The sequence below is a fragment of the Larimichthys crocea genome, chromosome XXII, assembly GCF_000972845.2.
Source record: "Larimichthys crocea isolate SSNF chromosome XXII, L_crocea_2.0, whole genome shotgun sequence".
NCBI lineage: Eukaryota > Metazoa > Chordata > Actinopteri > Sciaenidae > Larimichthys > Larimichthys crocea.
In genome coordinates, this window is record NC_040032.1 from 11,222,707 (window position 1) to 11,245,764 (window position 23,058).

Genomic DNA, 23,058 nt, shown 5'->3' on the forward strand with positions numbered 1-23,058 from the left:
CTATCTCTGCAGTCAAGTAACATCAAACGCATCATGCATGCTGATTGGTTAAATGATTAAATAGTTGATAAAACCACAGCAAAGGGGAACAAATGATTCAGGACAGGGTTAATGGATGTCACAGTAATCACAATATGAGGTGAGATCTCCACATCCTCTGACTACAGGAGAATCTGACGTTTAACTAAGAGATGTCGTCATATCCCATCAAACAAAGTATCTACAAAGAAGAAACTAAAATAACAAAAAGAAAAAAGATTCGGATTGATAACCTCCATCTGATTACACTGCAGACCTGAGAGGGGATGAAGCAGCTTTCAGTTAAACAGCACACAGAGCCAAAGCAGTAGCAGAGCTTCCGGCTCTCCAGGCTTTGTTTATTCTCTGCCTCTCATCTGTTCAGACTTTGAGATGAAACTTTAAGATATGTGACTGCCTGCTCTAGCTGTGAAACAGGATAAAGTATCAGAAAACACACAAAGGAATCACACGTGAGCAGCAGAAGCTGCGACTCTCCCTGTCCCTTGTGGAGGATTAATTACTCAAGGGCTTTTCTTTACAGATGTTCATGTTATTCGTGTGTTATTTTACTTTTTAGCTCTTTATCAAGTCTGGAAAATAAAAAAATATCAGTCAGTTTGACCTTCATGTCATTTTACATCACAGGTTTCAAAGGAACTTACAGGATATCCCATAAAGACTGAGTGCTATTTTTATCTTGCCATAATTTAATAATATTACTCCTTCAGAAGCAGTGCATTGAAGCAGCCGTTGATGTAAAATGATATATTGTGAATGTGCATCATAAAACTAACTTAAGTTCAAGCTTTGGTGGCTCTGGGGCGTTTTATGGGTAAGCAGAATGGACAAGTGCATTGCCTCTGTCTGAACAGCTTCCAAACATCAGCAGCGGAAATGTCATCGCTTGTGGCGACGGAGGGAGATGTGTCTGCTGAATGACATTTCTGGAGATCCATCGTCCCAAATAAATGATACGCTTTCCATTGTGAAGTTTATTTACTTTAAAGTCGATAACATGGACCTTCGGGAGATGTCTGTCTGTCTAAAAACTCATCATCCTCAAGTGGCTCAGCACCACGTCAGCTCAATCTCCTCTCGACATGGCATGACCTTTCCAGAAAGATAAACAGTCCTGCATGTGGACACAGAAACAAACAGCCTGCATCTGTATTTACACTCTCATCTAAAGCCCCTATTCAACGTAAAATATGTTACTTTGCTGGCTCCAGAGACATTCAGAGACACTTTATTCAGACTTGACATTACTGTTCGAGAGAGCGCTTCGAGCTCGCGTGATATTTGGCACCTTCCGTGTGACAGGAAACGGCATCGCTGCTAGAAAACAGCCATGACATGAAGGAGGAAGAGTTATTTTTTCTGTTCACTCACAGGCTGCATCACTGATGGATTTTAAAACTTATTTCTCCATTAAAGCCTTAATTATTGATCACTGTTAGGGACACTCGCCCAGTCTGCTCTTCATATCCATTTATTCATCCATGCAACTGACATAGGATGAAATTAGGAGGGTGGTGCTGGTTCGATTATTACTGTGCTTGTAGAAGGTTTGTTTCTTTACACCGTGGGGTGGGGTGAGTTTATGTTTTATGTATGGGACGTAAGAAGAACCATAAAATGTTAAATTTGTGTTTCAAAGTTTATTAGACAGTTTTTTATTGTTATAGACCAAAGGAGATAATAATTAAGTTAAAAGTTTATGACAATGATCTTAAGGCGGAGACGTGCAGTTAAGTTTAATGTACTTATGCTGCAGCTTTTGCATTCTGATAAACTTTAGAGTAAGTACTACTGCCGTCATGACTTTTAAATAAAAGAGACATAAGACCAGCTTGCTAAAATCTCCGCCTGAGTGGATCTAAGAAGACCCGTCCATGACCTGTGGCCACGACATGGTGCAACATGACTTGCACAAGTTAGTGCCCCTGAGGCGAAGGGTCAGACAGCAGAGGTCAGATTTGTCTCATAGAGCACAGATGATAGCAAAGTAGCAACCGTTAGCTGTGGCAGAAAGGGAGCAATCGTTATTACAGTTCAAAAGGGTCAGTCGAGGTTTAGCGTTTAAGGCGCAACACATCTCCAAAGCTGATTCTAAACGAGTCGCATTCGTCAAAAGGACTTTTAAAGTTAAATACCTGGATTTACAGTGGATCAGTCAAGCTGGTTCAGTCAGAAAACCTGGATGTATCGTGCCACTTCGTAGCCAAGAGAATGGGTTATGTGTGTCACAGCCAGGCACAAATTGTTGTCTTGACTTTTGGACTCATCTGTTTCACTTTTCTTTTGATTTGCGTGTTGTTCCTCCACAATAAAACACGTTTTAGATGCCTCAGCAATTCAAAGACAGATATGGATCGGCTCATCTCCCCCCCCTGGGCGGAACAGATGCTTGACTTTAATCAGTAAAAACATCCCGACACTGCAAAAGTTTCCTTAAATGCATCCAGCTAAATAACTGCTGCATCAAAATGCACAATTTTGTCTACACATTTGTCCTTTTGAACACACAAAAAACAAACATCATCACAACACGGGACTCATGTGACAGGTGAGTTGATGTGGCACACAATAATGAACCCGATCATAACTTTACTTCTTGAAGAAGACGTTGTCCTCCTCCCAGAACCAGCTGTAGGTCAGGTTGCGAGGGTAGGCTTCCGCCTGGCAGGTGAAGAAGGCGTCCTGCGAAATGTTCACTGTAATGTTCTCTGGTGGTGATACAATAAACGGAGGGCCTGGTGGAGAAGAGCACAGAAATTCAAATTACTATCCGCCAGGTGCTCAGATTTTCATAGAATTCAACAGACAGCAAAATTTGGCACGAACTCAGCCACGACATATTTTAGGATAATTGAAACTTGAGCTTTTGAGGTGTAAGACACATCACGCTGGGGACATGGCAGACATCAATGCGGTGCCAGAGCATGATTCAGAGTTTGCAGGATACACCAAATTACAGCCTGATTGTCTAACCTTGGCTGGACAATAAAGTAAAGCACAAAGTTACACTGTTGTGCCTCTCTTGCATTGAATTGTGGGTGAGAATTAGGTGAACAGAGCATCTAACTAACCAATATTATTTTATATGTTGGGAGACATAGCGGAGGGAAGTTGCGATAAACAGATTTTCAGGTGGGAAATTTTTAAAACCAACCACTCAGTCGAAGGCGAAATCATTATTTTGTGTCTGAAATCTATCAATGATGATTTCACCACTCTGTTTGAAATGCATCAGGAAATCGTTGAGCTTTCAAATCATTTGCAGCTGAATCGTAATTGAATCGAATCATGAGCCCAGAGACCTTTAGCACATACAGGACAAATATTGATGCATATTAATCTGTGTGAAGCTACACTATCCTTTAATCTAAATGACTGCACCGTCCACATTAGGAGCTAGGGTCAGATATTATCTCTCTTACTGGAAAACTACCCACTCAACCACGTCACATCCACTTACAGACACGACACAGTTAGTTAACCTACTGGGCAAGGGTCATGTGGGGTATTTATGGCCATGTACACATTCTGGCGCACAGAGGGATTAACACTGCTGCATCCATTCTGTGTGGTTGGCAGTGTCATGGAAACCTCCAGAGGCATATCAAATGCTTATTTTGCACTCAGTGAAGGATTATGAGAACTTATAGAATGATCCTCGCTGTGCCAGATGGATCATCCTTCTTGCAGGCATGGATATATTTATACCTTGATACTTGATTTGGGGTCATTTTCTAGCTGAGACCATAATAGTTATGATGATCCATAAGCATGCTGGTCTGCAAGCTAAAAACAGCCTATTCTAACTTCATCTCCTTTCAGCTACTTACCACATGTTAGGTGGTTGGATTTATATGAGAGCACCACTCAACACCTTAGTGTAGCATTCCACCCACAATAGGATATACCACACACAGTAGTGCCATTTAAGAAGCCTGGGCAACTGCATGTGAAAGATCTCATTTGAATGTGTCTTGCTCTGTGGGCATTACATGCAAGACAAGATAAAAATAAAAGACCAAGACACAGACAGGAAAATTACCCAAACAAATGTCAGGGAGACTCCGCTGGAGACAGAGCAAGTATCAGAGGACCGAACGCCAAAGAGAGATCTTTCTCTGAGCTTTCAGCCGACTGGTAGAGTACAAAGAGACTACTGAGGGTTTAAAAAAAAAAAAGAAAAGACTCAAAAGATTGTGCTCAAAACGAGTGGGAAGGGTCAAAAAGGGAGGACGAGTGCCACAGCACGCTAAATGCCCAGGCTAAGGAGAAAAGTGCTGATGAAGAGATTGATCAAATTAAGAAGTGGCTGAGGAGTCAGTGCAGAAAAGCTAAAACCAGAAAATGAAGCTGTTGATGTTCAAGAACTGCTGAGTTCATTAAACTTGTAAGTCATCCATCCATCCATCCATCGGGTCCATCTATCTATCTGGATTTTGGACCAACATTCAGAAGGTAGTCGAAAGGCTGCTTTCTTAAACACATAACTTTCCTTAAAGTCCATGTAAAGGCAATTCTGAGATTACACTACATATACACTAAATATGTTTGAAGATAGTTGCTGAAAACATGTGAAAAGACTTTAAACGATATATTACTGAAATGTGAAGTTAGAGGTTCAAACAGTTTTTCACCAGTTTTCAGTCTCAGGATTTTGTGGGCGGTCCTTAAAGTGTGGCTTGATGACACACTGAGGCCACCCTAAGCAGAGAGATATAGATGAATTCATCTCACTCAGAGTGTTTCAAAGTTAGTCATGTTCATTTTCTGAACTCATCTGACACGTTTCAGCGCCTTCAGCACATTCAGAGGACACGACCCCACAGTCCTGGAGCTGAGAATTCATTTTTACCTGATTCTGACACCCGATTTCATAAACCTGTCGATATTTTTAATCATTCAAATTTGGCTGGGTGGTTAATAACACTTTCTTCGTTAGTCTGACAAACTCAGAACACACATTTATTCTTACTTTACACAGACTTTATGATGTTAAATAATTCAACATTGTCGACCAATTTCAGTTGACATTACTGAAAGTTGCTTCTTCTCTCTTACTGTGTGTTGCTTGTTTTTCTGCATTATATACCAGGAGAAAAAAAACAGTTACATATTGGCACAGATCCAATCACTACTCTGGTACTGATACCAATATATCTGCTTATCTTCTGATAATGTCAACGGATGTATTTACACATTTCAACATCTTCCTCTGGAGGTGGTTTGAACCACTAGATTCCAATCCACCGAGCTTTGAGATCCAAAATCTAAGACAAGCCGAGTCGCTGTAAGTGCACACATGGGGTCTTGGCTGGATAAATGTCACACAAGTAAAACTTCACAGCGCAGAGCTGCAGTGGAAGAACTGGAGAGAATGTCTGCAGGCTTTTCTTGATGAGTCAGAGTAAGAGTCCGTCTACATTATACGGTTCATTGATCTGACCGGTTGAAGTTCACCCCTGATAGATGGTGATCGACCGATGGTTCATTCAGTCGATCAGCTTTCCTGATACATACTGCTACTTTTTTGTACTCATTGTTCAAATGTCCATAACGTATAGCAACAACAGCGTTCTTTTGGAGAGTTTTATTATGTACCTTGTCAGTAGCCTTCCTCTTTGGTATTCTTGTCATCTGAAACAACTTAACACCCGTCTCTGAATATTACCGAGACTATCAGATAAACACAAACATCCACCGGCTTTCATAAGAGGCTGCTTTGTAATAACCATTGAACACTCCCTCCTGACAGCCCGGATGCATTTATTCTCATATTTCTTCCAATTTGTTCATAACTTAATATAACACACAAATGACCGATAAAAAAATAAGGCAGCTACCCTCAAACACATGCGCTCAATATGATGCACACACAGCTGAGATGAGCCAGTGTTGCAACTATAAACTGCCAGTCCCATATGTTAGTTCTGATCTGTAGCCCACAGCCTGATCCTTTAACAGGCAGAGCATTTCCATCTGTCAGCCCCTTAGCAGGACAACCAGGACTGGGTCTGTGCTGCCTGACTGTGTTGCTGGTGTTTGAGTGGGTGTGTGTGTGTGTTTGTGTGCGTGTCTGTGCCAACCCGCCCTATTTGGAACCAGCTGAGTGCTGGAGATTTGTTGGCACTGCAGTCTCTTAGCTGATCTGCAGCTCAGTGGCTTTCCAGGAGGGCCTCTATTAATCCGTCTCTCCTGTAAATTATACAGGACGGGTCAAACAACCGCTCTGGCTCAGCCCTGGCCCTGGCTTTGTACTCAGTCGCAAAGAAATATGTGATCTCTGTGAGCATGTTTACTGTCTGTTCTCTGATGAATGACAGCAGCTGACAACAAACATAAAAAACTACAGAAACTTATTTCATCTAATGTTCATCTGATGAAAGGAAGCTGACAAAAATCATATTCATACGCGGGAATACTCAGGGGAAAACACTGACACAGAGTTCATGAGCTGTTGTGTATTAGCCTTTTGCGTCACTTTGTACTTGGCCGCGTTCCCCGCTTCCCAACATGCACTTTGTTTCACCTCAGTGATACAGTATCCACAGGGAGAGCTGACGAGCTATCAGCCAACACAAAGGGTATCGGTTTCATCCGTACCAGAAGACCAGACACTGAGGTCATCCACTCTCCAGATGAGAAGTTTGAGGTGGGTATGGTGGTGCACCACGATCATGTGACTGTGACTGGAGATGGTGCTACTCTGCTGATGTTTAGCATATATAATGTTCACCATCTTAGTTTAACAGATGGGAATGTCTTTAGTTATGCAGGTATTTTGTCATAACCCAAAGTATTGGACACCTTTTAGATTTATTACAATTGATTCAGCGAGGGACAAGAATGTTGGCACCAAACACTGATCCAACAGTTGTTGAGACTTGTTCAGACATTTCACGCAAACCCTCAAAAGTCAACTTCGTTCTGATGTGAGGTTACACTTCAAGGATCAAGTCATTGAAGTACAGCCTCTGAGGATTGTCAATTTCATGCCAATCTCACTAATAGCTGTTGAGATCGCTCTGGACCAAAGTGTTGGACAGACCAACATTGCCATCCACGGTTACGCTGCTAACATGTTTTCAGACATCTCAACATTTTCCGCTTTGACTAATGAGGTTGTATCATGACGCGAGCATGCCTTGGTACTCCTAATTTCCCACAAGGACGATTGTAATCAGTCTGGTGAAAATGTGTCGGTGAGAGATTCAGTCTGAATTCCCTCAGTTCAGATGAGGTCATGACCACTCAGCCGTGTTCATCTGGGGCTGCGATCTTTAAATTAGATGACCCGGGTTACCGTGGTTGCAGTTTTATCATTTAACTCTCCTTGGTGAGGCGTATCGAATCTGAGCTTGCTGCAGACGCACGGATTTGATATCGTGTCTACTTTCGATTTCTGGGAAAAAACAATTAGTGTACTGATGTGTGCATGATGTGGCACATCGTAGACAATAAATGATTCATTTGCTAAGAGTGTCTTGATTTTGTGGCGGAGCGTGGACTGATACAGACAGATCATTTTAGTTACAGAAGCTGACATTTCATTTAGAGCTGGAGGCGAAAAAAACTCTTTTTCTATTCTTTTTCTCTGTAGGCCTCTATAAATAAAATATGTTTGAATGCAATTGTTATGCACCATCTACTCTTAAATGCAGCTGTTAGTTGTCCCCAAACTAATTTCAGTGTAGTCTAGTCCCACTCATAAACATATTACTGCATCATGCACTATTTAAATTCTACTCAACCTGTTGTATTCACATGGATGTGATAGCGTATTTGATGAGCTGGCTGATACCATAAAGATTGTGACAGGGAGAAGATGTGTTTAGCTTTACCACATTTTCAGCAGAGAGAAACTTTCACTTTCTTTTAAAGGGTAACTTTGGTATCATTGTGTCTAAGTGACTAATGACTAATGGGGATAATTTATAAAATTGGTCTTGTATTGAGTGAGAAGGCTGCAGACGGCAGAAGTAGTCAGTCAAAGTATGTCCATTTAAGTGCTCATTAAAAGTGTCTGACATGTTATGGAAAGACATGATTCAAAAAGCAACATAAAGTTAATCAAAACCTTGATTTGACAGTCGGTTAGTCTTTGCACTGTTCCAACAATCACCAACTCTGGTTTGGTCAAAATAAACCATTCACTGAATTATATATATATGAAAATGTTCTGGCTCTATATTCTCCTTCATATCCAACTCTGTGAATTAAAACTGCAAAAACTAACCAAGGCAGTTTCTGCTGAGTTTGAATGTTATGATCATCTGCATAAAAAGAAACTTACTCTATCACAGATTTCTTTGTAAAGATCCGTTCCATGATGTTGTCATCACTGTCAAAAACAGTGAACTCACAGTGGATGCACAGTGCATTGAGCCCATAAGGATTACATTTGTTTCAGTTTGGTGACCGCCGGACGCACCGGACCAATTTCAAGCATGGTTGACTCCGTTATCTAGCTAGCATGACTACATTAATTATACAAGAAACTGTTACTAAGCTTTTTAAACAAGCCATGTCCCAATTTACTTTCAATATTTCTGCATTTAAAATTTAGCACTGTCATTGTGAGCATGCACGGATGCATTTAGCTAGCCAACGTAGTTTTTGTTGTTGTGCATCCATGTGCATCCTTGCTGGCTGGCGCACAGGTCTGATAGCTTTGCTGTGTGCTTTAGAGATTGCTGTTGGATAATAGTAAACCCAGAGATCTGTTCCATCTTTCCTGATTAGAGAAACAATTCTCCCTTTCCAAACCACTCTCTATCTTCCTGTGCCACTTTCTTTAGCTGCTCTCTCTAATAGTACTTGCAGTACTTTAATTATGTTGCACAAAATGCACTTAGATACACTGAACTGCAAACCTAGGACAGTAGTAATAGAGATATCTACATGTAATAGCCTAAATCTGCATCATTTAAAAGTAGATTGACCTCAAAAATATCATAATCTATATATTGCATCAAAACTTATAATTTCAAATATTATATTTGGACTGCTGTGTTTTTGTCTTGATATTTTGCACCTCTGATACAGTTTTCTCCAGTGAGGCCACCGTGGACTCATTAAACTGTCTGCAGCATTTTATAGGTGATGAGAGGAGCCGATGTGATTGGCCTATCCAAACTCCTCCGGCCAACGCTGTATTCTTCCCACACACCCACGGAGAATGTGTTCATCCTGCTTCATCTATCAAAGGCGACACGCTGCATTGAAAGATTTTTATCAAAAGCCCCGTCAGCTCAGAGGGCATAAACAGATATTAGTATCTAGTTTTTTCATCAGGTCCCTGGATTTTAATAAGGTGTTGGATAGTTATCCACAGAAACTGGTGTAGAAGTTTATCGCATTCTCATCAATTAGGGTCAGTTTGACATGTTTTTGGTTTCAGCATTTGACTTTGACAGCTGATAAAGGTGCAGACTGATGGCTTTGGGTGGGAAATGCATACTGTTGTTATGCAGAGAACAAATAAGTCACCAATAGGTGTGCAGAGCCTCTGCAGGTGATAAATGATACTTAATAAATCCTGTATTGATGCAGTTTGTTGTAAATAAAGTTTTGCCTGTGTACAGTAAAAACACACATGTACGAGAAAAAATAAAATACTTTGCACTTCTAAGGACAGCAACAAATACACATGTACCTACCTTGTACTAGCAGCCGTGTGGTGTGAATGGCCTCTCCCTGGGGACTGAAGGCTCGACACGTGTAGGCCCCACGATCCTCGCGTGTGATGGATAGCACCGTCAAACTCCCATCAGACACCTGAATGCATGCAAACACAAATGTTTCACTGTTTTAAAGATGGACCTTCGCCGACAAAGAGTCTTAAACATTGGTCTTCTAAACAAAGACTGTTCTGTTTATCTGCTGACTCACTACGTGACCAGGAGTCTTTGCTGTAATCCTGAAAAGTTAAATGGGTTCCCATCCTTGCTCGATGCAGGATTGTAGCTGCTCAACAGTTCATATTTCCTTTGTCGTATTTTATGTTTCATAATGTGCCAGAAATTTTCAATAGGTGTTCAAGTTGGGACTGCAGGCACCATCTTTCACAGAGTGGTGAACCCTTCTCCATCTTTACTTCAAAGACTCTGGGATGCTCTTTTTATATGCAGTGATGTTACTAACTTGTTGCCAGTTAACCTCATTCAATGTGAGATGTTCCACCAGGAGTTTTCTTGAACATTTAAAAACTTTTACAGTTTTTTGTTGCCACGGTGCAAACTTCTTTTTTTCTTTTTTTTAAACGTTTGGCTGGCATTAAATTCAAAACAGGCATATCATTTTCTGAAAATATTAAAGTTCAAGGGCCGAGCTTTTGTACATGGGGCGCACGCTCTACCAGGTGAGCTACCGGGCGCCCCTTTCAATTTACATTTTACACTGCACAGCAACTTTTGTGGAAATGGGGTTATACAATTAATTTAAAATAACTGAATAGATTAAATAAACTGAACAGATGAAATACAGGACAAATAGACAAATATTAGTAATAATAATCACCCAGAAAAACAGCGATGGTGCAGCAATAAGATGCTCCAAATTGAATTTATTTCATCACAACAGAACAGCGAGTGGTTATGAAAAAAAAACAAAAAAAAACTTCAAGTGTATTTAAGACCATCAGGCGTTTTCCTCCAGCCGTGTTCTGCACTGTAACTAACAGCAGCAGCGTGTTTGCTTTTGACTCAAAGGTACAGCTCACTGCTTCCAAAATGTGTGAGAGACCTGCTGGGTCTATACTCTTCACACAGAACTGTATTTTAGCCTGAGGCTGTGAGATGATTTATAACACGAGAGCGGCAGTTTAAAATATTTTCTGTAACTAACCAGAAGCTGGGGGGGGTGAAGATTTATGGACAAGAGGAATGCAATAAAATAAAATGATATACGATGCATACATTGTTCTACGTTGTAAGCAGCTGAAAATGCATGTTAGTGGTATTGAAGAAGGTAAAATGGGAAATATAGCTGGTGGAAGACAAAATTACAGAAACTTCACCAGAACTTACAGCAGCCTTCAAATAAAAGAGGGGTGTTCTACTACACATGAATAATGTGTGTTTACACCTTTTTTTTGTAGAGTTAAATGTTAAATCAGCTCAAACTGTTCATGCTATGTTGAATATAATGTTATCCAAAAGTGTTTTTATCATTGTGACTGATGAAGTTTAATTGACGACTGGACTGGGGAGATTTCAGGCTCTAAAGCTGGCTGTAGGCTCTCTTTATCTGCATAGCAGTTAATGTAACCTTTTTCACAGCCTTTAAAGGAAAAGTATGTACAGTATATGTCTCTTAAAATAGCACTCACATGGCCATATGTACAACTAATCTTTGTTTCTGTCCTAACATGCTTTCATTGGAAGAAACAACTACAAACACTATGATAGACTTTCTCGTCGAGACTTCAAAAAGGAGGCTGTTCCAAAAATCCTCAAACAGATTTTCATGGTAAACACCCTCATATCAAACGAACACAGCTGAAGTCAAAACTGCCTCAAAGGACATTCAGCCCTGAACTTCCCCTTCACGCGACGCTTTTATTCCTCCTGCACAAGATGTTGCTTAATTTTTCAATCCATTTCCTCAAATAAACCACATCTGGCGACAGAGAGCGCAGCGTGATGCAGCAGATTCCAGTTTATAATTTTATTTTTTTGTAACAACATTGCTGCATTTTCACAATTATCCAAACTGAAGCAGTGCCAACCACCCAAATCTGTCTTTATATTTATTCACATAGAGAGATCAGAGAACTTTCACATTCAACACAAAATGGTTATTCCGATTAAAACATCACAGAAATGCTCAGCCACTATAGAGCACATCCTCGTGTTCTGCAGGTTTTTACAGTAGAGTGTAGCCACTTATATTATATATAACTCTCCTATGAACAAAGCGCAGTCATTTAAATAACTGATCTAATACGGGGGAGTCATTTCTATTCCTGCACGCAGAACATTGGTAGATACTGTACGGGATACCCTATTAACATGACGTTTCCTTTTCTCATTAAATATATATATTCTGGAACTAAAAGCAAAGTCTGTCATAGTAAGTATGTGAAGAGTAAGATGATTGAAACTAAAAGATCCCAACTGCAAATACAATTTATTCTCATGCATCCTGTATCCCTCGTGTACCTCTGTGAATGGCATGCTGGAGCTTCGCCTCGTGTGTGTTTGTGTAGTTTATCCTCCAGGTCTCCATGGTGGAGAGAAGGTTGCGTGGCTCTTAGGCTTAGGTGTTCAGCAGCATCTGGATGTTCCTTATCATCCTCCTGGATCCACATTCTTAGCACATGTTTACAATCTGTATAGTGTTGCTGCCCCCAAGAGAAGTCGATCAAGCATCACAGGGTCTTCTTCACAAGTGACAGGAATGGAGTGTGAGATAGATTGGTGGGTTGAGGCAGCTTCGGCAGTAATGACGTTGTAGCAGGGAGTTTCCTCCGCAGAGCATCTGATAGGTTGAGGAAAGCTGCTGGTCCTTCACGTCGAAAGGAGCCAGATACTGAAGTAGTTCGGTATCTGATTAGGATGCCTCCTCGGCGCCTTCCTGTGGAGGTGCTCTGGGCATGTCCAGCTGGCAGGAGACCCCTGGGCAGACCCAGAACTTGGAAGGACTATATAGCCCATCTGGCCTGGGAACACCTAGGGATCCCTCAGGAGGAGATGTAATGTGTTGCTGGGGAGAGAGATATCCGATATATCTGCTTCTTTTTGGATAGTTTTTCATGATCTCGATCGCAGATCTAAGGATGTAAAGTTTGGGATGTTGTACAGACTCTGAAGTCCCTTAAAGTCTGTGTTTTCTTTCAAAACACAGTAAATATGTTGGAAAATAGTTGCTGAAAACACGTGAAAGGAATTTGAACCTCTAACTCCACATTTCAGTAATTTATCGTTCAAACTGTTTTTCACCAGTTTCAGTCCAGGATTTTTTGGGAAGTTCTAAAAGGAGACAGCGACCACCCGGCCCCCTTTAGTGCAACGGTATAAAAATGTTCATGTGTGTTATCTAATGTCAGTGCATGTAACGTTAGACTGCTCTCGTTTCCTGAGCGGAATCCAGAGGAAAATACACCGGTAACGGGACACGGGACGTCTCTTATACGCAACAGCAGCTTGTGGCTATGACAGGGAATATATGTAGTCAGATCTCGCTTCATCAAAACACCGCACCTGAGTAATAACCGCAAAGTGACGACAGACGGCGTTACACTGAGATACATGGCTTATGTACGTTTGGACACAGAGAGACAGACACAGAGAGACAGACACAGAGAGACAGACACAGAGAGACAGACAGTGGTTCAGCAGACAAGCCCCCACAGTCCTGGAGCTGAAAACACTGCCCATTTTTACCTGATTTTGACACCTAATTTTATAAACATTATTTTTAATCATTCAAATTTTGCTGGATGGTTAATAACCCTTTCTTCTTTAGTCTGAAACTCAAAACACAGGTTAATAACCCTTTCTTCTTTAGTCTGAAACTCAAAACACATTTATTTTCACTTTAGACGGACTTTGTGATATTGAACTGCACAAATCAAATTTGATTTGACACATCAGTGTACAGGAGTGGTAATATGAAAAAGATTAAGAAGAATAAAAAATAATAATAACAAAAGAGGTAAAGGAGAATGTTCAGTTGCCTGTAGGTTTAGCTGAAAACTCTTGAATTGTGTCAGATTGTGAAGTCACACGTCAGCAGAAGAAGATCCAATTTGAGGGTTTATCGGGGGTCATGAACACCACACAAAGCTTTATAAAGTACGAGGTGAACAGTAAAATTTAACCTTTCACATTAATCTTCAAGGACGGCAACTTTGATAGAAGATGTCACATTTTGTTGGATTGACCCAAGTTAGACCCCAAATGCCTTTTTTATTTACAGGACTATTAAAAAGACACTTCTATCTTTGCACCAACTGCATCTCAGTATGGTACGGCAACTGCTCTGTCTTAGCACTGCAGATGGTGGAAACTATTCCACTTGCCACCAGTGAGGCTGTCCAGCGCAAATCATGGGACATCTCATTCTCAGTCCCACCGTTTACCCTCCTCTCTCGGACAACATCTTTTTCCTTTCAGCTGTCCCTTTGTAAAACTAACCTAAGATACCAGAGGAATAACAGGATCAATGAGCGGATGACACATGAAGACATTACATACCTTATACTTGGCACTGCTGACCATGAGGCTGCCTTCCCGCAGCCAGCTGACCGATGGTTTGGGGTTGCCAAAGGCCGTGCAGGTCAAAGTGATGCTACCCCCTTCCTTGGCCTCTACGTACTGTGGTGGTGTATCTGTGAACGTCGGGGGAGCTGAGGAGTCAAAGGATAAGGAGATGCTTAAAACGTGAAACATGTTTCAAAAGGAAGAACAAAGTTACAAAGACTGATTCTATATTCTGTTATCAGCAACCAACTGCACTCATCTGACAATGACACCTCTTACTAAAGCCGTGACAGCTTACTAAAAACAATGCAGCTCTGAGTACATAGATTCCTCTGCAGCAGATAAATTTAGCCACTGCAGATCTACGTTATAACATCCGCTCAATATATCCTTCTCAAAACATAATAACATAGTACACCGCCTGTAAAAATGGAACCAATACCCAATTGGTTAAATGATTTATTCAGTGCGTTGCTCTGCGCATGGTGCCTGATTTGTTTCTTGGTACATTGTCCCGAGAGTGTGCGGGTTTGACTCACAGCAAAACGGAAAAACCAAAACATGAGACACAAACCCAGAGCGATCAGGATGCCGTACCATGACCATTAACTACGAGTAACTAATAGTGACAACTAAGAGGTTAAGACACAGGTCAACTGTATTTAATAACCAAATTCTTTGGTTACAGGTGGGTAAATATTAAGAATGATGCATCTGCTTTAACACCTCAGTCTAGTTATGAGCTCAAAACAGATATTTTCTTCTACTCTTGTTTATTGGGAACAAAACAAATGAAGACAGAACTACACTGATAACTGTATGTTGTATTAACATACATAAGATCATGTGTTTATATTTAACATACTGGTTCATTATCGTTGCCAGGAGACTGTAAGAAGATCTGCTGAACTGTCACAACTTTGGTTTATTGAAGTTTTCATTACATCATTTTTTTCATGTCTCGTCTCCTGATGCATAAAGTATTTCTCTCCTCGCAAAAAAAAAGCGGCAATATAAACTCAATCATCGTGGATTTTTCACTCATTTGTTTTCACTGTCCTCATGGAAATGTTAAAGTTTATTAGCTGAAGGAGTTTTTTATTGCACCTTTATTAGAAAGATACAGCTCAACATAGTCAGGGAAAAGGGGATGACATTCACAGGCCCACAGAGGGCACAATTTGGAATCGAACCCAGGCTGCTGCACTCGGCTTTGGTACATGGAGCTAGTGCTCTACCAGGTGATGAGATGCTCTGGAGGAGTTTTAAATTGCCTTAAAATGTAAGAACGATGGGGAGTAGGAAATTTGACTGAACAGAGAAATGTAGGGAGCTTAGCTGAGGCAATGCTGCACCGCCGTAGGAAATATTAACACCAGGCAGCAACCCAGGCGATTGGGGGAACATAATTAAAACCAGTGAAACATCTCAATCATTGTGCAAAATTTTAATGAGATGTTTAAGAGCTATTCTTTTTATAGGATGAGACACTGAAATCTTTAAAAGTGTGTTCTTGCAAGCAGCATCCATCCTTTGAGGGACCAGCCAAGTGGACATAATAGCAGAAGACTGAAAGATAAAGCAAATTATCAAGAGGCTACTCAATAATGCATGTGTGTAAACCTTCACCTGGCGTTGCCTTTGCCATCTGGTCGGTGTGTGCACGTGTGTTAGAGAGTCCACGATTTTAGATTTGTAGTGACAGCGTAGACCAGTATGCATGGTCTGACATCTGCAGCAAACAGCATTTATTTTTAATAAACAGAAGGACCTTTTGTTCTTCTTCAAGGGCATGATTCAGATTCACATCCAAATATCTACATTTCTAATCAGAATTGTTTTTGCATAAATTAAATACTCATATTACAGTGAAGGTTGGAAAAAAATCAATTAAATACATTTAAATCTAAACAACTCTAGAAATGTTTCACCATTCCTTTCAGGGCTTTTGAACTTCAGTTGTGTGATAGATAGTGATGCACCACGCATTTGTGTATTTTTATTTTATTTTAAATCCTCTTTAGCTCACAGGCTGTCTAGATTATGGCGGATAATCATGCGAGACAATTGGCGACTAAAACATACTTAAGCTGCGTTTTCTAACTCCCCAAAAAACGCCCATTTAACCTAAACCAAAACCCAATCAATGCACACACACATGTCGATATCATTGTCAGCGATTCAGTAGATTTTGTTCAGTCATAATTCCTGTTTTGATATTCTCAATCTAATCACCTTAGGACTGGAGCTGATCTGCTTACATGTGTAATCCTGTAGCCTCTCTGCTAAAATGCCATTCCATCTGCAGCCATAAGCCCGGACATAGTGCTAATTCCACGCCACAGAGAGGGCGACAATACAAGTTCTCCAACCATGCAACTTCTCTGAGACTTTTACAGGACGGATGTGTTGAAATTTCCACATAGTTAAAATGTTTTTTATTTATTCTTTATTTTTATTTGATGGTCCTGGTTAGACGCAACAAGCCTGATGATAACCTTCAGCTGCAGTGCTTAATGTGCATCTTATGTGGGATCATCTGCAGATGCTGAAGGGTGAAGGGTGTAACTTTCAAAGACTGGTGTGTAAGATGTTTAAATGTACAAATCTCAATATATTTTATTCATAAAATGACATACTAGACAGCAGAACAGAGATTTATTGGTATGTATTCATATCTATATTACAATATTAGAATATGGCTGAACTCTTGTGTCATTGTTTTATTGAAATATGATAAAATACTTTAAATTGTGACTTTGCTTAGTTTTTATAGTCAAAGAAAATCACTTTGAAGAGCCTTCACATCTTTTCACCTTTCCTGCTGCCTAAGTTACATTATTGTCATGTGAACTGCAGCTGGGAGCTAGGTACTATTTTTAAAAACTCTCCTCGGTGGTGCATTCAAGGACACTTGACTCCCAATAATTGAAAGCCAGCTTTAACAAAGCAGTTCTGTGAAATGGTATGTTGTCTATCAATTTAAATATGACTAATGTAACAAATTAAAATTTGGTTATTTTGTGGAGCATGTTTTTCTATTTGCTGTCCCTGACTTTACACGGTCTCTCTATTGTTGTTATTGTTCATCAAAAACCATTTAAGTGATTTGGCAGATGCTTGATGTTTGATTGGCAGATGGTAAAAGAGATGTTGCCATTCCCTCCGGCCGTGTTTTGATAGGCCTGGGAATACTCACGCTGAGCCGAGCTGTGACCAACCAGCATTCAAGCTTTGCTGGCATGGTGCGAGCGTTTTTCCACAGCACAGCACGCTGACAGCTTGTTCCGTGTCACCGCAGTCGGCATCACATCGGGCCACTCAAATATGAAACAAGTGCAGTGATTCCAGCATAATGCACCTATAATCACCACACATCATAATGAATATGGTGCCAGTTCTAACTATGAAATGGCAACTTCCCTCTGGTGGTACAAATAAAAACGTATTATCCTAAAATATTGAGAATGTAGGTTTCCTGGAATATCTGTATGTGGCACACACATTCGTTATAATTACAATTATTTAATTATTAGTTAATTATGTAATGGCAAGACTAATTAAAATAAGACTCCTCATTCAGAGCAATCACAGCTCTAAATGAAGAATATTAGGAGGAAAAATGCAGATCAGGAGAGTCCTTCTTACGCCACATTATCTTTTGTTCTTGAACTGGGTCCATTCAGTGAACAATAAATAATCGTATTAGGGATAAAGCTGCCTCCTGTGTAATCTGTCTGTAAGTTGAAGGGACCGATTACGCAGTAATTAGTACGCTACTGTATTTTAACGGCTGTCACAATGGTGGTACTTGGAGAGCCTCGTATTTTCTTGGTTCACTGAACTTTGAAATACTTCTTTTTCACAAAGTTCAAAATGGTAATGAAAGCTGTAGATAAAATATTTGTGTATTTAGAAATCTGCAGCAGGTGTATTTTGTAGTTAATCATTTTCTTAACTCAGCATTTTGTCTCGGTGGTTTGGACGCTTCATTAGTCTCATTTTTGGCTGGTATGTCAGATTCAGTTTACTCTTTGTGTTTGGCTATAGTCATTTTTATCATTAGTTTACAATGTATTTATTTTGCATTTACAAAAAAAAAATCATTTTAGTCAAAACATTTCATCCTTATTATCTTCAGCATCACATGTGCACAGCAAAAATGACATTACTTGTTATGCTGCTATTCAACAATAAAGAACAAATTTGGAACACTTAATTTAGCCCAGATCTTCCCTCTACTGTAATGCCATGAGTGGGTGGGGGGGAGAAAGAAAATAGAGCGCTCTGGACAGCGTCTAGCTTCTCCCAGCAGCAGGATCAGCCCCTTGGAGAGTGCAGCGGCGCTCAGTCCTGACAGTAGTGCTGCTACATTGCATAAAGGTGCCGACTGGTGGGTTGGGTCGGGGTCATTGACTGGCTCTTGTGTCATACCTTCATTTTCTCTTACTTATTGGGGGATGTCCCACATTTTTTTTAAACATCCAAAAGCCCATCACTAACTTTCTTCACAGTGATCAGATATAAATCTATTTTTATCCACGCTTCCCTTAAATACCTCAACCTATGCTAAGGAAAAGTGTGTGTTGGTGAGCTCATAGGAGAAAAAAAAGGAAAAATGACAGAAGACTGAGCAGAAACTAAGAAAGAAGAGCTGTTGTGCAGCATGCAGGCACTGCAGAGTTCTGCGGCAGCACACGGGAGGATGTGCTGAAGCTATTTTAAGGGGAGCAGTTGAAGACTAACCCTGGGAGATATGAACCCTGCTTCTTTGACATCACCTCGTGCTGAATTGGGGCCTGCACTGTGAGGGAAAGCGAGGAAAACAGTGGGAATCTAAATCATCTTAGGAGGAGAAAAATGTCCCAAGAATCCAGAAAGTGGGTCCATGGAAGTGTGTGAAACTACAGCGATCTTCATCCATCCATACATCCTCACACCTATTTTAGACTAATACATCAACTATAGAATAGAAACTGGACCTGAGATAGAAGAATACTACGAGTTAAACCTTACTCCTTGCAAAAAACTGAGCTGGTGTTTCATTTCATTCAAGCATATGGCTTGCACAATAATTACATCACTCTTACAGGCACATCCTCTCCTCCTGCTCAACCTGTTCTCGACTCACACTCTGTCCGGAAAGAGTTTGAGGGCGATATAAGTTCACAGGAACGAAACATAGGTGTCAATTTGTGGAGGAAAAGCATCAGCGCGATGTAGCACTCTCACATGCAATCTATATATACACGTCTCACCCGGAATCTATATGCATCACTTACTTCTTCAGTGCCAACAAGGCTGAGAGCTAAAGTGCTCAGAGTAATCACTGACAACCACTGATGTTTGACAATGATAGGGAGAGGTGGTCTATAAATAGAAGCTTTGCTGGAGCTTCATGCAGCACGAGTATGAGCAGGGGCCTTGAACCTTAAAGATTCTGTCACTGCATTTTCTTAAAATATTAGTCGCACGTAAACATATGGTGCTGGAAGACCTAGTTAAGCATTCAACACCCTCATATTATTAATATGCAGATGACGAGAGGCGCTGAGCCTGCCAGCACTGCATCGTCACCATATTGACAAAAACTGTGAATTTGAAGCTTTAGATGAAATATTTGAAATCATTTCAACACTTTAAAGACTCCAGACATAGCACCACAAGTTTGTCCCAGTTTGTCATCAATAACCAGAACTGGGAATGTACATCATAAGATCTTTTTCATGGGTTTTGCATCAGAATTTCCACTCAAACTTTAATATGTCTCCCTCAATGACGCAACCCCTGGCTTACAAACTTACGGAAGCTGTAAGGTTGTGTTGTGAGGGAGATCTGACCCACCGTGCAGAGCGGGAAGAGATGAAGACATTGTAAAAGTTTTGCTCACATCTTCATCACTGAACAGAGGGACTTATCCGGCTCTCACTGCCCAGATTCAGTAGAGGCCACACCAGGTTGCAGAAACTTTCACACAGTGAAACTGGGCGATATATTTCTGATCTAGGTGAACTGTTGTTTGTCTATTTACAACTGTTCTAGTGCTATTTGTTTTCAAGGTTTGTCCATTCATCTTCTCAATTCTACGGTCAGAAAATGTGCACGTACGTGACGACCACAGAGGTCTGTATTTGTCTGACTTACGTTACATACAAAAGTCCTCCATGCTGAACTGCAATCTTTCTATAGAAGCCCAGAAAGGACAAACTAAAACACACTTTACGTGCTTTGGTGCTTTTCACGGCCACCATAGTTTCTCCTTCACGGTTCGGAGAAGCTGAAGTAACTGGGTTACAATCGGACATCGCACACAGATAAAAACTGATCAAATTAAAAATGCTCTTTTTTAAGAGATCTGCAGATGCATCTATTAGTCATGATGAATAATTTGCATTAACATCAACGTGGAACTAATTTCTCATCATGTTTTCTCTCATTTCAGCCTCATTTCTAATATTTTCTTACACATTTATGTCTTAAAACGATTTCACATACAGTTGTTTTTAAAGGCAGTCGTTGTCGACTGTTCTTGACTGACTGGCTTTTCTTGCTCTAGTCACTCACGCGATCACTCGACAGTGACGGTGCAGTCACACCGTGGAGACTATGTCGAAGTGATTCCACCCCGAACTCGAAATCATGATAGTACGAGGAGGACTCAACTCTTATTCAGGAAATATTGACCGGTTAATTTCAGGTTTATAGAAATAACACAAACAGCAGAGAAGGCTGCGTGGCTGCAGTGAGTCAATGACAATAAAGTGTCTGGGGACTGCTGTCGTTAGCCTGCTAACTCCTGCAGTTTATGCTTTCAACCCTGTTTTCCTTCCAACTTCCAACACGACATACGTCAAGTTCCCCGAGCTAAATCTGCTCTGACTGCAGAGCAAGACAGTTTTATTTATGTAACACATTTCAAACAACCAACGCTCCCATCACTCCCAAAAGTTCCTCTCCCACTTGATAAAAGTGTCTTCTTCACTTTTAAGTTTTGACATGGTCCTGGCAAAAACATTTAGACAGCTCTCTGTGGTGCGTTTCTTTCAGTGACTCCACCATGACCACAGGTACAGATCATTTGGCCTTGTACATACTACAGTACACCTGCCACATTACCGCCACTATCAAAGGCTGGACAACCTGTCTGAACTGCTTCTTCCTGCCAGCTGAGAGGAGAGGAGGAGAGTTGGAGCTTCATGTGGATGACATCAGCAATTAGTAGAGCAGCAGGGACTCCCCAGAGCCCTGGTCCCCTGACCCTGCCACAGCTCCACCGCTGTACGTCTCTCCATCAAAAGGAAACCTCCATTTCACCGAGCAAATCCTCCATGGCTTCGGCAACCTCGCTTTCCAGTGAATCAGGACACAGCACTCAGCTGCTGTCATACATGGGGCTCCCATGCCACCTTCTGCCCTCCATGTGAACTTTTATCTCCTCAGTATGGCTAAAATCTACAGATCAAGTAGGATTCTGTCAAAGCTTTTTCCTGGCTGCACACTAGCCCACCATGGCTGCTATTAACTGACTGCTGAGTGATCCCAACTGGCTGCATGCAGATATTTTACTGCACCGATCGGCAAAGATCAGTCTTCGTCTGTCTGTTGCGTTTTTCCAGTGGGCAGTTCGACAACACAAACCATGTCAGAGGATACTACTTATGAAGAAAGCAAGCTCTCATTTTTTTTGGGGATAGTGCAAGCTCGTTTTCATATTGACCTCCCACCCACACCTTCACTGACATCTAGCTTTATCTTGTTTTTTCTTCTTAGTGTAACACTAGAAACTCAGCCACAAATTCAATAAAGAATGTCTTTAATTTTACAACTATTTCCTCCCTTAAACACGTTTCCTATTCAACAAACGCCACAGGGCATAGAGATTACAGTAAGATGTGCAGTACATCCAATTTGTGAAGCTTTGTAGTGGAATCGTGTTTCATAACTCGACTGATAACGTGAACCTGCAGAGTGCGATGCTCAAAAGCATTTCGGGATATGTCTAAATGCATATTTATTTTGGTCTGACATCTCTGAAAACAGACTTTAAATCTCCAGACTTATTTTAGTCCAGTTAGAATCAACAGAAACAATAAAAGGATTCCTTTCTTGCACACCTCCGGCAAAACATTTTGGCAGAACAAGGAACCCAGTCGGCTGTGTCCTGTACAACACCGCTGACCGTACAGCTGGTTAAAGCGCCGTGCCTGATGTGGCAACGAGACGCTAAAAAAAACAGCGGAGGAGTGATAGACGTGAGGACAGAAAAGAGGCAGAGGAGGAGGAGGCCAGGGGCCTTTAAACATTTCTGGGAAAGAGAGAGAGAGAGCAGAGGCAAGGCGAAGTCAAACAGAACAAGAGCAACGCTGATGAAACTGAGCTAATGTGCCATGACCACAGGGGACGGGGGGGACGTGGGGGGGTGTACAGGACCGTATCTGGTGTGTCTGTTACCACAGCAACTAGCGTTATCATATGCTGTCTGATTAAGTGTCTCGATGAATGCTTGAGCTGCCAAGTGGAGGCGAGAACATATTCTTAGTTTTTATGTGAGAGAGCCCTGTGAGTGTTTACACTTGTGTGGATTACTTATTTTACACTCGGTTTGTCTGCTGCGCTTCTCCAGAGACATTAACGGTGACAGAACATGCTGTGCTGCTCAGGGGCCGCAGTCAGGCCTCTTTAGTTAGTCAGCCAACATGACTGTGGACTTAACCTCCGACCTTGCGGTCACTGGACAGCGTCTGCACGCCGATGTTCGCTGAAAAAGAGCTGTCTCTTCATGTTGCATCTACGTCTGATGTTTAGAGTGAGCGGTGTG

General features: G+C 41.1%; 1 protein-coding gene across 5 annotated transcripts in view; it reads right to left on the reverse strand.

Moving 5' to 3' along the window:
• LOC104936227 (protein turtle homolog B) overlaps positions 1–23,058 on the reverse strand; it is a 103,466-nt gene that overhangs the window by 43,756 nt on the left and 36,652 nt on the right. For all 5 annotated transcript variants that reach the window (XM_027273710.1, XM_027273708.1, XM_027273709.1 and 2 more), the window contains exons 4-6: positions 14,235–14,386; positions 9,696–9,813; positions 2,633–2,774 (exon numbers count right to left, since the gene is read on the reverse strand). In XM_027273710.1, coding sequence (XP_027129511.1) covers positions 2,633–2,774; positions 9,696–9,813; positions 14,235–14,386 — 412 coding nt within the window. The remainder of the gene's footprint in view (positions 1–2,632; positions 2,775–9,695; positions 9,814–14,234; positions 14,387–23,058) is intronic.